The sequence below is a fragment of the Hyperoodon ampullatus genome (assembly GCF_949752795.1).
Source record: "Hyperoodon ampullatus genome assembly, chromosome: 5".
Lineage (NCBI taxonomy): Eukaryota > Metazoa > Chordata > Mammalia > Artiodactyla > Ziphiidae > Hyperoodon > Hyperoodon ampullatus.
Window position 1 is genome coordinate 57,020,640 of NC_136918.1, and position 13,480 is coordinate 57,034,119.

A 13,480-nucleotide genomic window follows, 5' to 3' on the forward strand; every position below is an offset into this window, starting at 1 on the left:
TGCCTCAGTTATTCTGCTATTGATCCCATCTAGAGTATTTTTCATTTCATTTATTGTGTTTTTAATCGATGCTTGATTCATCTTTAGTTCTTCTAGGTCCTTGTTAACTGTTTCTTGCATTTTGTTTCTTGCATTTCCAAGATTTTGGACCTGGGAAATAGAATCTTGGATCAGCTTTACTATCATTATTCTGAATTCTTTTTCAGGTAGACTGCCTATTACCTCTTCATTTGTTAGGTCTGGTAGGTTTTTATCTTGCTCCTTCACCTGCTGTGTGTTTTTCTGCTTTCTCATTTTGCTTATGTTACTGTGTTTGGGGTCTCCTTTTTGCAGGCTGCAGATTCGTAGTTCCCGTTGTTTTTGGTGTCTGTCCCCCGTGGCTAAGGTTGTTTCAGTAGGTTGTGTAGGCTTCCTGGTGGGGGGGACTAATGCCTGTGTTCTGGTGGTTGAGGCTCGATCTTGTCTTTCTGGTGGACAGGTCCACGTCTGGTGGTGTGTTTTGGGGTGCCTGTGGCCTTGTTATGTTTTTAGGTAGCCTCTCTGCTAATGGGTGGGGTTGTGTTCCTGCCTTGCTAGTTGCTTGGCATAGGGTGACCAGCACTGTAGCTTGCTGGTCGTTGACTGAAGCTGGGTGCTGGTGTTGAGATGGAGATCCCTGGGAGATTTTCGCTGCTTGATATTATGTGGAGCTGGGAGGTCTCTTGTGGACCCGTGTCCTGAAGTTGGCTCTCCCACTTCAGAGGCACAGCACTGACTCCTGGCTGCAGCACCAAGAGCCTTTCATCCACCCGGCTCAGAATAACAGTGAGAAAAAGTAGAAAGAAATAATTAGTAGAAGAAAGAAAGAGAGATTGAAAGAAAGGAAGAAGGGAAGAAAGGAAGGAAGGAAGGAAGAAAGAAAGAAAGAAAGGAGGGAGGGAGGAAGGATGGAAAGAAAGAAGGAAAGAAAGGAGGGAGGGAGGGAGGAATGAAAGCAAAAGGAAGAGTGAATGGAAGAAGGGAGGGAGGGAGGGAGGGAGGAAGGAAAGAAAGAAAGAAAGACAGGAGGGAGGGAGGAAGGAAAGAAAAAGAAAGTGGAAAGAGGAAGGGTGGGAGGGAGGGAGGGAGGGAGGAAAGAAAAAGAAAGAAGGAAAGGAGGAGCGGAGGGAGGGAGGGAGGAAGGGAAGGGCGAAAAAAAGAAAGAGCAGGTAAAGTAAAATAGAATAAAGTATGAAATATAGTAGAGTTATTAAAATTAAAAAGTAATTATTGAAAAAAAACATGGACCGATAGAACCCTGGGACATATGGTGGAAGCAAAGCTATACAGAGAGAATCTTACACAGAAGATTACACATACACATTCACAAAAAGAGAGCAGGGGGAAAAATCAAAAATCTTGCTCTCCAAGTCCACCTCCTCGATTTGGGATAATTCGTTGTAAAAAGAGGAAAAGGGCGAAAAGTCTGAAATCTTGCTAAGTCCACCTCCTTAATTTGAGATAATTCGTTGTAAAAAGAGGAAAAAAGGGGGGAAAGTCTTAAATCTTGTCCTCAAAGTCCACTTCCTCAATTTGGGATGATTCGCTGTCCATTCATGCACTCCACAGACGTAGGGCACATCAAATGGACCGTGGAGCTTTAATCCGCTGCCTCGGAGGCTGCACAGAGAGATTTCCCTGTCTCTGCTCTCACAACTCCCGGGTCTCAGCCTTGGACCTGGCCCCGCCTCTGCGCGTAGGTCGCCCGGAGGGCGTCCGTTCTTCGCTCAGACAGGACGGGTTTAAAGGAGCCGCTGATTCGGGGGCTCTGGCTCACTCAGGCAGAGGGGAGGGAGGGGAATGCCCTCTCCTCGCGCACCAGGCAACAAAAGGGAAAAAAGTCTCTTGCCTCTCCGGTAGCTCCAGACCCTTTCCCCGGACTCCCTCTGGGCTAGCATTAACCCCTCCAGGGTCTCTTCCTGCCGCCAGCCCCAGTCCTCTCCCTGCGCTCCGACTGAAAGCCGATACCCGAGCCTCAGCTCCCAGCCCTGCCCGCCCTGGCGGCCGAGCAGACAAGCCTCTCGGGCTGGTGTGTGCCTGAGGGCACCGATCCTCTGTGCCAAAATCTCTCCGCTTTGCCCTCCACACCCCTGTTGCTGTGCTCTCCTCCGCTACTCCGAAGCTTTCCCTCTCCGCCACCTGCAGTCTCCGCCCGCGAAGGGGCTTGTAGTGTGTAGAAACCTTCCCTCCTTCACGGCTCCCTCCCACTGGTGCAGGTCCCGTCCATATCCTATTGTCTCTGTTTATTCTTTTTTTCTTTTGACCTACCCAGGTATGTGGGGAGTTTCTTGCCTTTTGGGGGGTCTGAGGTCTTCTGTCAGTGTTCAGTAGGTGTTCTGTTGGAGTTGTTCCACGTGTAGATGAATTTCTGATGTATCTGTGGGGAGGAAGGTGATCTCCGCGTCTTACTCTTCCGCCATCTTCCTCCGGCTCCGGGGAAACATTTTTCAAAAGTAAAGTAACCAATCCATGACTATGGTATAATATCTCTATTAAGGTCTTTAATTAATGTAAATAAAGTCCCATGGTCTTCTCTGTAAGATCTTGTACATCTTTTATTAGATTTATTCTTAAGTACTTCAGTGGTTTTTATGCTATTGTAACAGGTATCTTTTAAGAAAAAGCATTTTCAACCTGTTTGTGGCTGGTGTTAATATAATTCATATTTGTATACTGATTTTGTATCAGAATTTAATTTAGTAACTTATCTGTAGATTCTTTAGGATTTCCTATCTACACAATCGTATCATCTGTGAATAACAGCAGTATTGGTTTTTCCTTTCTAATTTTTATACCATTTCTTTTTCTTATAATACTGCACTGGGAGGGACTACATTAAAATGTTGATTAGAGGTGAAGTAGGCACCCCTCTCCTTTCTGATCACAAATAATATGTTGCCAAGGTTTCATCATTAAGTATGATGTTTGTTAAGTTTTTTTGGTAGATAATCTTTTATCAGTTTAAGGATGTTCCATTCTACTCTTAATCTGCAAAAAGTTTGATCACAAGAGACAAATTTATCGGATGTTTTCCCTGCAACCATAGAGGTAATATAATTTTTCTCCCTTAACCTATTAGGAAAATATACTGATAAATTATCTAAAATTAGAATAAACTTGTGTGCCTGGCATAAACCCAACTTGGTTATGACATACTATTCTTTTTATGTATTACAATATTTCATTTGTTAACATTCTGAAATATTGCATGTATTTTCACAAATAGGATTAACATTTCTTAAAATGCCCAACGTTATCCAGAACTCATAAAATGAGATGAGAGGTTCCTCTATCCTCTTTAAGTATTTGTATAAGATTGGTATTAATTCTTCATTAAATATTGAATAGCATTATCCAGTGAAGCCATCTGGGTCCGGTGATTTTTTTCTAGGAATAATTTTAAATGTGGATCCCATTTCTATAGTGTTTATAGGAACATTTATATGTGTTCTATTTCTTCCTATAGTATTAATAAGTTACATTTTTCTAGAAATATGTCTATGAGAATTGTGGTATTCTGTTGTAATGAGTTCCAATTTGCTCACATCTTCCTGCATCCACACTCCTGGGTAATAGTACCTTCCCACATTGACTTTAAAGCTTCCTTTGAAGTTAAAATTAACTACCTGCTACACTTTGCCAGTGAACATCCAATACATTTCCAACTTCATGCCTTTTCTCACATCACTTCCTCTCCCTGGAAAACCCACATCTTTGGAGGCAACCATAGCTCCCTCCATCCCAATACAATGATAAAAGTTGTGTATTTTCTGCCAGAAAAAATGCATACATGCACATAAACACAAACTTTTATATAAACTATCATAGGATTCACTACCTCCACTCTGCAAAGTAGATTCCAGATTAAAGACTCCTAACTTACACATTGCCCGGTATACATAATGCTTACAAATACTAATAGAGGCAGGAATAAGTAATAAATATGCAATCAAATACACAACAGAGCAAAGGTTGATATAAGCATTCATACTGGCCTATGAAAATTTGTCTGAAAGAACTGTTTAAAACATGAAACATAAAATATACTTGAGTTTTAAGTATTTATTTACAAAGTTCTTCCTAATACAACTGCTTTTAAAATATAGCAATAAAGGATCATTTACTATTTAAAAGTGATACATATGTGGCACAGAAAAAAATCTATAGTCAGTTAAACTATTATAACTGATAACTGAAAATTGTTAAGTGACAATTAAACATTTGCAGTACTCCCTAAACAGGTAGGAAATTAAAATGCATTTATTCATAGGAACTTGATTAATTTGTATTACTGACTTAAAAAAAAAAGAGACTACTGTGAAAGATAACATCAGGGTTTGAAAAATATTTTACAAAAGCAAATAAATGTATTTCAGTTTTACACTTAATTATGAGGCCATGGTAAAAATTTGACCATACACATATCTATGTATTTTACAGCAGGTTAGCCAACTTTAGAATTATTTCATAAAGAATATAAACAATCTTTACCACAATTTCCCCATGGTCTTATCCTTCAAAATAAAATTCCACACACTATCAAACTAAATCAAGATTTGCTAGTGGCTAAAATCATCATAAGTATATTGTCCCTTAAACAGCTACAAGTATACACCAGTATCATGTTTGTGCAAAATATACATTATTTTCTAATCTTTCTGCCCTTATCTCAATTTGCAAGCGTATTTTGAAAACCATCTCCTTTAACTGTTATTCTTGTTAATCGTGGCAAATCTTTTAAAATCCACATGCTGTATCTTTATTTATAAAATAAACTGCAAAAGGAGCAGTTAAATAACTACTTTAAATAGCACATGTGGACCAAGAGCCCACTATTCAGAGATCTATGCAGGTTTTTATCTAGTAAGTACTGTGGTATCAATTAATTTCTGAACAAATTGAGATACACAGATATTTATTTCCAAAAATTCATTCATGGACACTATACAAAGAGATTCACAGCAGTATCTGGCGTCAGCCAATAAAATTATTTACTGTATCACGTGGCAAAGTTACTAATATCATGAATAACTTAAATGATTGGTCTTCAATTGGATTCAACAAAGAGAAAAATTACATCAAAATCAATATAATTTTTTACATGAATTAACTCAAAAACTGTAAGAGGTTACCTTACCCTTTCAAGAAGAAAATAAGATGGCATAGTTTAGTGTTACCTTCTTTCCAGCGTTCACCAAGTGCTAACGACAAGTACCATTTAAGTCAGTTTCTTATCTGAATATGAGGTTGTTTAAAAGTTTCTACAAATTAAGATTTTTTTAAGCTTCATATCAAATGAGTTGTAGATCTACTTAAAGTATGACTTCTCCTTTCAAAGAAGGAAGGGAGGCTGACAAGGGAAGGAGATGGGATGCCCTGTAAAGACAAAATATTTTGTACTTAAAGTTTTTTCTTTTAAAAATTGTAATATACAGTTTAGTATCAGACATGTCATTTTTACATTTTACAAATTATCATAACAATTAAGACATTTGAAAAATCTAAACTCTTTAAATAAACAGAAACTTAAAATTAGGGGAAGGGTGGGGAGAACACATAATCAAAACTATTTTAGTATTCTGAAAACAAGAAACAAATGGATGGACTAGTTTACTACATATGAACTCAGCTGAAACAGATATATGCTTAGTGTTTCAGGTTTTTTTAAATTATAAATTAGAAGATAAGTTTTGAGGTTAAAAAGACAAACCCTAGTAGTTTCTTCTTAACTTAATCATAAAGCAGAATTAAGAGGAGTAAAATTACTTCATGGGAAATAATTTTCTAAATTAAAAGTCAAAAACTCCGAAAGAGTTTTTATATTATGTATGCAACCCATATTTATATGTCTGTATGTGTTTCTGTGTATGTATGATTTTGCTCCATATAAAAATTGAGCAAAACAGCAGTGCTTCTGATAATAGAGATTATTAATATACTAAGCTGTCTAAACTTATTGTTTCAGAGTGTCAAAGTTAAATATCATCAGATTTTTAATAACAAAGAAACATAGACATGAATACCAAACACTCAAGAGGGGGTGTAAATCAAAACAAATTATAAATGTACTGTTTTATTTTAGCAGATATTAATGGCTAACTGTAACTAAACTTAGAGCCAGCAAGGTAGCTAGCTATAAGTTCTCATCAACTAGGTAGTAAATAAAAGGAAGTGTTTAAAGAGCTAGGTTGGTAAAGTATTACCATTCAAGTGATAGCAAAGCAATGATTTAAGTAGATAGTATAATAGTTTACATTTTCCTCAGGTAAAACCTTTACGATTTGCCATATTAAAAGCATAAACTTTACATAAATGTCATAAATCTAAGATTAAGAATCAGATCTGTAATATAAATCCACTTCACAGGACAATTACTACTATTTTTTAAATAATCATTTTCATAAATAAGAAAATCTCTAATGGGACTGATTTTTTCTGGACTTATGAGTAAATTATCTTGCAAACATATCTTTATGTGCCAATAAGCAAAGAAACTCTATTAAGCCTATGTTGTGAATTCAAAGCAGTTATAAAGTTGTGAATTCAAAAGTCCCCACCCACCTAATAAGTAATTCAGTGGAGAAAAATACTTTCTTTTTTCACAAACGCAAACTTCAAATAGCTAATAAGCTCACATTAAACTTCACGAGGCTTGTTTCCATTACTGGTTGGCATATCTCCTAATTCTTCACAAATGTCAAAGATGACTTGGACAGAACTTTTTTTGAAATTTGAAAACTCAGTATTTCCTTCTAGCATCTCTGAAAAACTAGCTCGTGAGGCAGAATGACGTATAGATCGAAACCAGGAGTTTTGAGAGCGCCCACCAGTAGAGTTTGAGCACTAAACATAACCATGCTTAGTAAATCCAATTATAGTGCTTGTGGAAACAGAATGGGTAATCTGTTAGAACAGAAATAGGCAATTGAGAAGAGGACATGAATGTCTTAAAGATATTTTAGGTACTTCTTATTTATGTTGTCTACATAAAATTGACAAAACCATAAATAATATATATTAATTTTCCAAAATTCTTCTATAAAATCCAATTATCTTTGTTTGAAAAGCAATGTTTATAATAGTTACTATAAATGCAGGAAAAAAACAAGGGATAGTACTTTGGCCTTCAGAAAGCTTACAATCCGATTTTAGTAAATGAATGCTAAATTTTGTCAATTGCAATATATTTTTCATTAATCAAATTTCTTTGTAAAAATTTGTATCATCAACTAAGTACACCTTCTCTCTCACTGGAAGGTTAACCTTGATTAAAAGTTCTGTATAAACATACTCATATTAGCTGCAACCTTTGATGTATATTAACTAACGACTTAACTAGCTTTATAAAAAAATAAGTTATTAAGCATTATGTGCCTTTTCTGTATAAACTTTAACAATTAAAGGTAACCATTTATAAAACACCAAAGCACTCCCTTTGTGCACTTTGTGTATATTAACTTATTTAATCCTTACAACTACTACTTTAGATTCATTTTACAGACAGTGAAATTGAAACAGGAAGATCTCTAATAAGCTGACAAAAGTCACACAGCTAGCAAATAGCAGAACCTGGATTTGAACATGAGAGTTCCAGAGTTCACGCTCTTAACCACTACTCAAACTGCTTTTGAGTACAAAATCACATTATATGTGAGTGTGTGTGTGTGTATTTACTCTCTACAATAACACCATAGGTAAGTACTATTAACCTCTTTTCTCTCATCTGCAAAAATGGAGATAAGAGAGAATAGGAAACTTGCTGAAGGACATACAGCTAAGAAGTGACAGTCACTTGTTTTTCTTAAACCTTAGTAGGTAAGGTTAATAATTTTTACAAAGGACAGATACATCACTTTTTAGTGACAGTAAAAAATGTTAGAAATGCCCTTAATATTAATTAAATGACTGAAATTCTGACACTGTTGGGAATTTGGATTGCTCAGGAAACATTTAAAAATATATACATGAATTTAGAACCCATATCATCCTTTGATATTCACAGCTTCAGAGATTATATATTCATCACAGAAATAATGAAAGAAATAAAACTCAGTCTCTGCTATATTACTGGAGCCAATCTATAAATAGAACTATCACTATTTACATCAGTAAAGTGATAGGCCAGATTGAAACATGTTTCTTTCTTAGAGATCTACATCTCAATCCCAACAAAATTTCATATCAAACTACACATTAAGTAAGTCTCTAGTTCATTAAGTGAGGTTTTCTGTTACCTAACCCAGTAAAGAGGTCAGATGCTTAGATATATCCAAAAAATTGATGGAGATATTAATATTTCCATCTTTAAAAAGTTAACAAATTCCACACCAACTTCATAAATTTGGAGTCATTTGGCCCGTTAAACCAAAATCACTTACTGCTAATGATGATGTGCTAGACAGACGACTCATTACATGCTTATCATTGCTAGAAGGACTTCTTCCCTCCACTGAACTTTGGGATGTCATAAGAGCCCTTCGTAGAGCTCTTTTTGGAGTTTTGGAGAAAGAGAATGCTCTTGTAACCTAGAGTTAAATTACAATTAGTTAAAAAACCTAGACAAATCTAACTGATTAGAACAATTATATGTAAACAAAGCCAAATTCACACCAAAAGTTTTTCTATAAAAAGTATATAGCAAAATTAGAATCTCTTTGGACAAAGCAGTGAGAAAATGTAGTACATTGTAGATTACTCCATCTTGGTTTCATAGAGCACTAGTTCAGCAGGAGAAAGTGGGAGGGAAAATTTGGCATGAGAGAAGAAACCTGGGTGTTATCTGATTCTGCTACAATTTAGTTGTGAGATCTTTGATCCAAAGTCACTTAAACCTCAATTTCTTTAATTGAAAAAGTGTAGGAGTTTATTTGAATCATCATTGTTAACATGTTTATCTACTATACATCATACATGTTAAATTCAGAGATACAATGATGATTAAAGTATAAAGCCTCCCCTCAAAGGCAAGGAAAACAACAACCAAAAAACTTATAAACCTAGCAAGTAGACTACAGTTGCAAAATTTTACCTGTAAAATTAAAAGTCTAGTTCTACTTTTAAAAAACACTATTACCAACATTCTTGTGTAGTCCTCAACAACTTCAATACTGTAAGGTAAGTAGCAAAGCTATCTTCATCATTAGAAGTCTGAAACACACTTATGGTAAGGAATAGATCCCAGGTTTCCTGACTCTACTGTGTGCCCTTTGCTGAAAAGTATCTGAGGCAATTTCTAACATGAATGCACACGTATCTATACCTAAAACACCATCAGAAGTATCACAGTAACTATAATGGGAAGGATAACAAGTTGTTATAATTACTGTGCCAAAGAATTGACTGAGCTAAACTATTATCTCTGTAGGCCATTTCCTAGAACCAAAAACAGCTTTATTTTATACACTACCTGATGTCTATGGCAATACTATTTTAATATACTCTGAAAAATACATTTTGGAGATACGCTGAATAATAATTTCACTAAGACTCACCTTTTTTGAAGTCTTTTTTATTGCTCTAGATGCTCTACTCAAGGTACTGTCCATATCTTTCGTATTTACTTCAAAGGATTCTGGATCAGCAGTGTAAATAAGATTCTCCTGTCGAAAATTAATATTTTTATTTTAAAATAAACAAAATAAAAATACACAACTGTTCCTAAAATCAAACCTTTAAGAATTTATATGCACACATAGGGAGCATATATAAATGAAGCTACTCAAGATTTCTGATGTGTTTGATATAATTTCTACTCTGAAATTTACTTAAGGCCTCAAAAAGTATATAACAGGAACAAAAACTGATTCAAGGAATCAGATTTTTATATTTTTTACAGTGTGTGTGTGTGTGTGTGTGAGTATAGAAATATTTTCTCTTCAATATGGCAAAAGTTCTCAAATGATAAGACACTGACTCAGGGCTTTTAAAAAATTTACTATGCATAATATTTGAAATGTAGGAAAGAGCTCAACTGAAGTTGCCTAATATCTGAATTTACAAGCATTTCTTAGTAACAAAATTTCACAACTGGGAAGAATTTTGTGGTTTAACACAGTATAAATCAGGATATAGTTAAATGTTTGCTGCCATCTTGTGGATAATTTTACTTTATGAAATATCTTCATTAACTGTTTATATTTCAGTTCTAGAATTGTTGGCCATCCTGTGGCTAGTAATTCAATAGATTTTATTTTAAGGAAATTTTTCCATTAACCGTTTACATTTCAGAATCATGGTTATGAATTTAGAAAGGACTGCATAAGCCATGTAGTCGGACATTGTGATAAATGCAGGAGTAATCTCTATAATAGGAAATCACTATACTGCAGAAATCCATTTTATATATGGATATCTAGAACTATGAGAAAAAATTCTTATAATGAGCATTTTTTTGGCTTTACAAAAAGCTGTCTGCATCTCTTTTCTCGTCAGCACTCTGTTGTATGCACTAGCACTGTATTTCCTTCTATGAACCTTTTTGTGGAACAATCCTTTATTTATAACAACATATTCTTGGCCCACAGAAATTTTTAAAAAACAAACAAATCAAGGACCAGAGGAGGTGGTGGAATAGAAGGAAGTGGAACTCACCTCCTCCCACAAATATACCACAAATACATCTACATGTGGAATAATTCTTTCAGTATACCTGCTGAATGCCAGCAGAAGATCTCATAAAACCAAAATGCAAGAAAGATCACCACTTAACAGGGTAGGGTGAAAGAAAGAAAACGGGAATTGGGATGGGATCTGTGCCCCTGGGAGGGTGCTATGAAAGAGGAAAGGTTCCCTCACCCTGGGAAGCCGCTTTACCAGCAGGGGAGATCAGTGGGGAGAGAAAGGGAGCTTCAGAAGCTTGGAGGAGAGTGCTGCAGCCAGTGTGCAACAAGAAGAACATAGAGAGACCTGCACAGAAGGCCCTGGCCATCTCACTGCAATCCCCAGCCTAGGACCCACATCTGCTGGTACACACAGGGGCTGAGGGCTAAAACGTGGGCTTCAAAGGACAGACCTGAGGAGAAGACTGGGATTGGCTGCATGGAGACAGCCTGAAGGGGCTGCAGTGTGGTCCACAGCTGCAAACAGGGGCATGCGCAAGAAGGATCCCAGATCTGTCATTGATGCCCCATTGTTAACCTGCAAGCTCGAAGGGAGGGGCGGGGCCTGGAACAACAGCCTCATTCTCAGTGTGCTCACAGAGGGTGAGGCTCTGCCTCTATGTTTTGGGAGTGAGCAAGCTTGGGTGAGCTGCCCACACATGGAGGCAGGGCTGAAACCCTAGCCTATGGCCAGCGGCTGCACAACTTCAGAAGCAGGGCTGAAATCTGAGTGTTCTAGCAGCTGTGGTATCTGCGGATTTGTGCACCTGAGACAGCTTTGTAAACCCAGTGCCTGCAGGACATCAGAGTAGATTATTGGCGCTCCTATGGCTGGGGCAGGTCTGGCGATAGCAGGCTCTGCTGGCGCTCACACACAGAGGCGGGGCCGGGGTCTGGGCTGACTCAGTAGCTCCTACGGTGGGTCCAGGTGCTCGACCCAGTCCAGGTGCGCGACCATGGCGTACCAGTGCTTGAACTCAGTGGTTCCATGTCAAAAGATCTATGCTAGTGGCTTTGTGAGCACAGCACCTGAGGGATACCCAAGCTTACTGCCTGAATTCCCATGGTTGAGGTGGGACTGAGGGCAGTGCCAAAGACAGTATACATTGGTGAGCCAACACGACAGGTAACAGGCAAAACCACAGAGCGACTTCCCAGTAGACAGCTTCTGCAGAGGAATAATCAGGGGCTCCTCTCCCAGCAGGGGCATTCAAGCCCCACCTACCTCACACCAGTCCAGAAACAGAGCTGGTGGCATCTACTCCAACAACTGGGGAGCAGACCCTGCCCCTGACAGAGCTGGGACAACCAAAGAGCAAAGAGGAGGCCACTCTCAACATCAGTGCAGGCTCTGGTCATCACGGTAACAATCATACCCCCTATCAAGGGGATAACGGCTAACACACACTGAAGAAAAATGTGGCAGACATCCATAATAAAAACAGCCCTTGCACAAAAATATTACACTCACAAGGGCTACACAGGGAAACACAAAAAACAGCCCTTCAAGACCAGAGCAGATAACTATTTCTCCTTTATTCACAGAGTCAGAGAAATAGAAGTAAAATGAAGCAGAGGAAACACTCCCAATTAAAAGACCAAGAGAATTCCCCTGAAAGAACAATGAAACAGACATCTGCAGTCTAGCAGATCCCGAGTCCAAAAAGGAGGTAATGAAAATACTGAAGTAATTAAGCAAGTCTATCAATAGAAATGCACATTTCTGTAAAAAAGAACTAAAAACTATAAAAAGGAGGTAATTAAATTAGAAAACTCATTTGCCAAAACAGAAGCTGAGCTCGAGGCAATCAACAGCAAACTGGATAATGCAAAAGAACTAATAAGTGATCTGGAAGATAGAATAATGGAAATCAACCAATCAGAACAGCAGACAGAAACACAAATGAAAAAAAAAAAAAAAGGAAAGCAATAAACGAGACCTATGGGATAATATAAAGTATCCAGATCTATGCATAATAAGGATCCCAGAAGGAAAACAAAGAGAAAAGGGGAGCAAAAATTTACTTGGGGCTTCCCTGGTGGCGCAGTGGTTGGGAGTCCGCCTGCCGATGCAGGGGACACGGGTTTGTGCCCTGATCTGGGAAGATCCCACATGCCGCGGAGCGGCTAGGCCCGTGAGCCATGGCCACTGAACCTGTGTGTCCAGAGCCTGTGCTCTGCAACGAGAGAGGCCACAACAGTGAGAGGTCCACGTACCGCAAAAAAAAAAAAAATAAAAATAAAAAAATTTATTTGAAGAAATCACGGCTGATAACTTCCCAAATATAAAGAAGGAAACAGATACCCAGGTACAGGAAAGCACAGAGGGCCCCAAACAAGATGAACCCAAACAGACCTACATCAAGACATATTATAATTAAAATGGCAAAAGTTAAAAGATATAAAGAGGATTCTAAAGGCAGCAAGAGAAAAACAAAGCGTTAATTACAAGGGAAACCCCATAAGGCTATCAGCTGATTTCTCTACAGAAACATTGAAGACCAGAAGGGAGTGGCAAGATATATTCAAAGTCTTGAAAGGGAAGAAGCTGCAACCCAGGATACTCTACCCAGCAAGATTATCACTTAGGATAGAAGGAGAGATAAAGAATTTCTCAGACAAGCAAAAACTAAAAGAATACAGCAATATTAAACCTACCCTAATAGGAGTATTGAAAGGTCTTCTCTAAATAGAAAAGAAGCAAGAATCTAGAGGAAAGAGAAATATCTCAATTGGAAAGTAAATCACTTAAACAAGCCAGTATACAGATTAAAAAAATAAATTTTTGTGAAAGTGATGATAACTACAATGAACACCAAAAGAATAAACATGAAGATGTAAAAGAGGACATCAAAATCATAAAA

General features: G+C 37.5%; 1 protein-coding gene across 4 annotated transcripts in view; it reads right to left on the minus strand.

Moving 5' to 3' along the window:
- Nucleotides 1-4,877: 4,877 nt before the first annotated feature.
- Nucleotides 4,878-13,480, minus strand: part of ECT2 (epithelial cell transforming 2) — a gene marked incomplete at its 5' end in the record, with an annotated part of 58,742 nt that continues 50,139 nt past the window's right edge. For all 4 annotated transcript variants that reach the window (XM_079704724.1, XM_079704725.1, XM_079704723.1 and 1 more), the window contains 3 exons: nt 4,878-5,394; nt 8,397-8,543; nt 9,510-9,617. In XM_079704724.1, the coding sequence (XP_079560850.1) occupies nt 5,305-5,394; nt 8,397-8,543; nt 9,510-9,617 (345 nt within the window). In that variant the 3' untranslated portion in view covers nt 4,878-5,304. The remainder of the gene's footprint in view (nt 5,395-8,396; nt 8,544-9,509; nt 9,618-13,480) is intronic.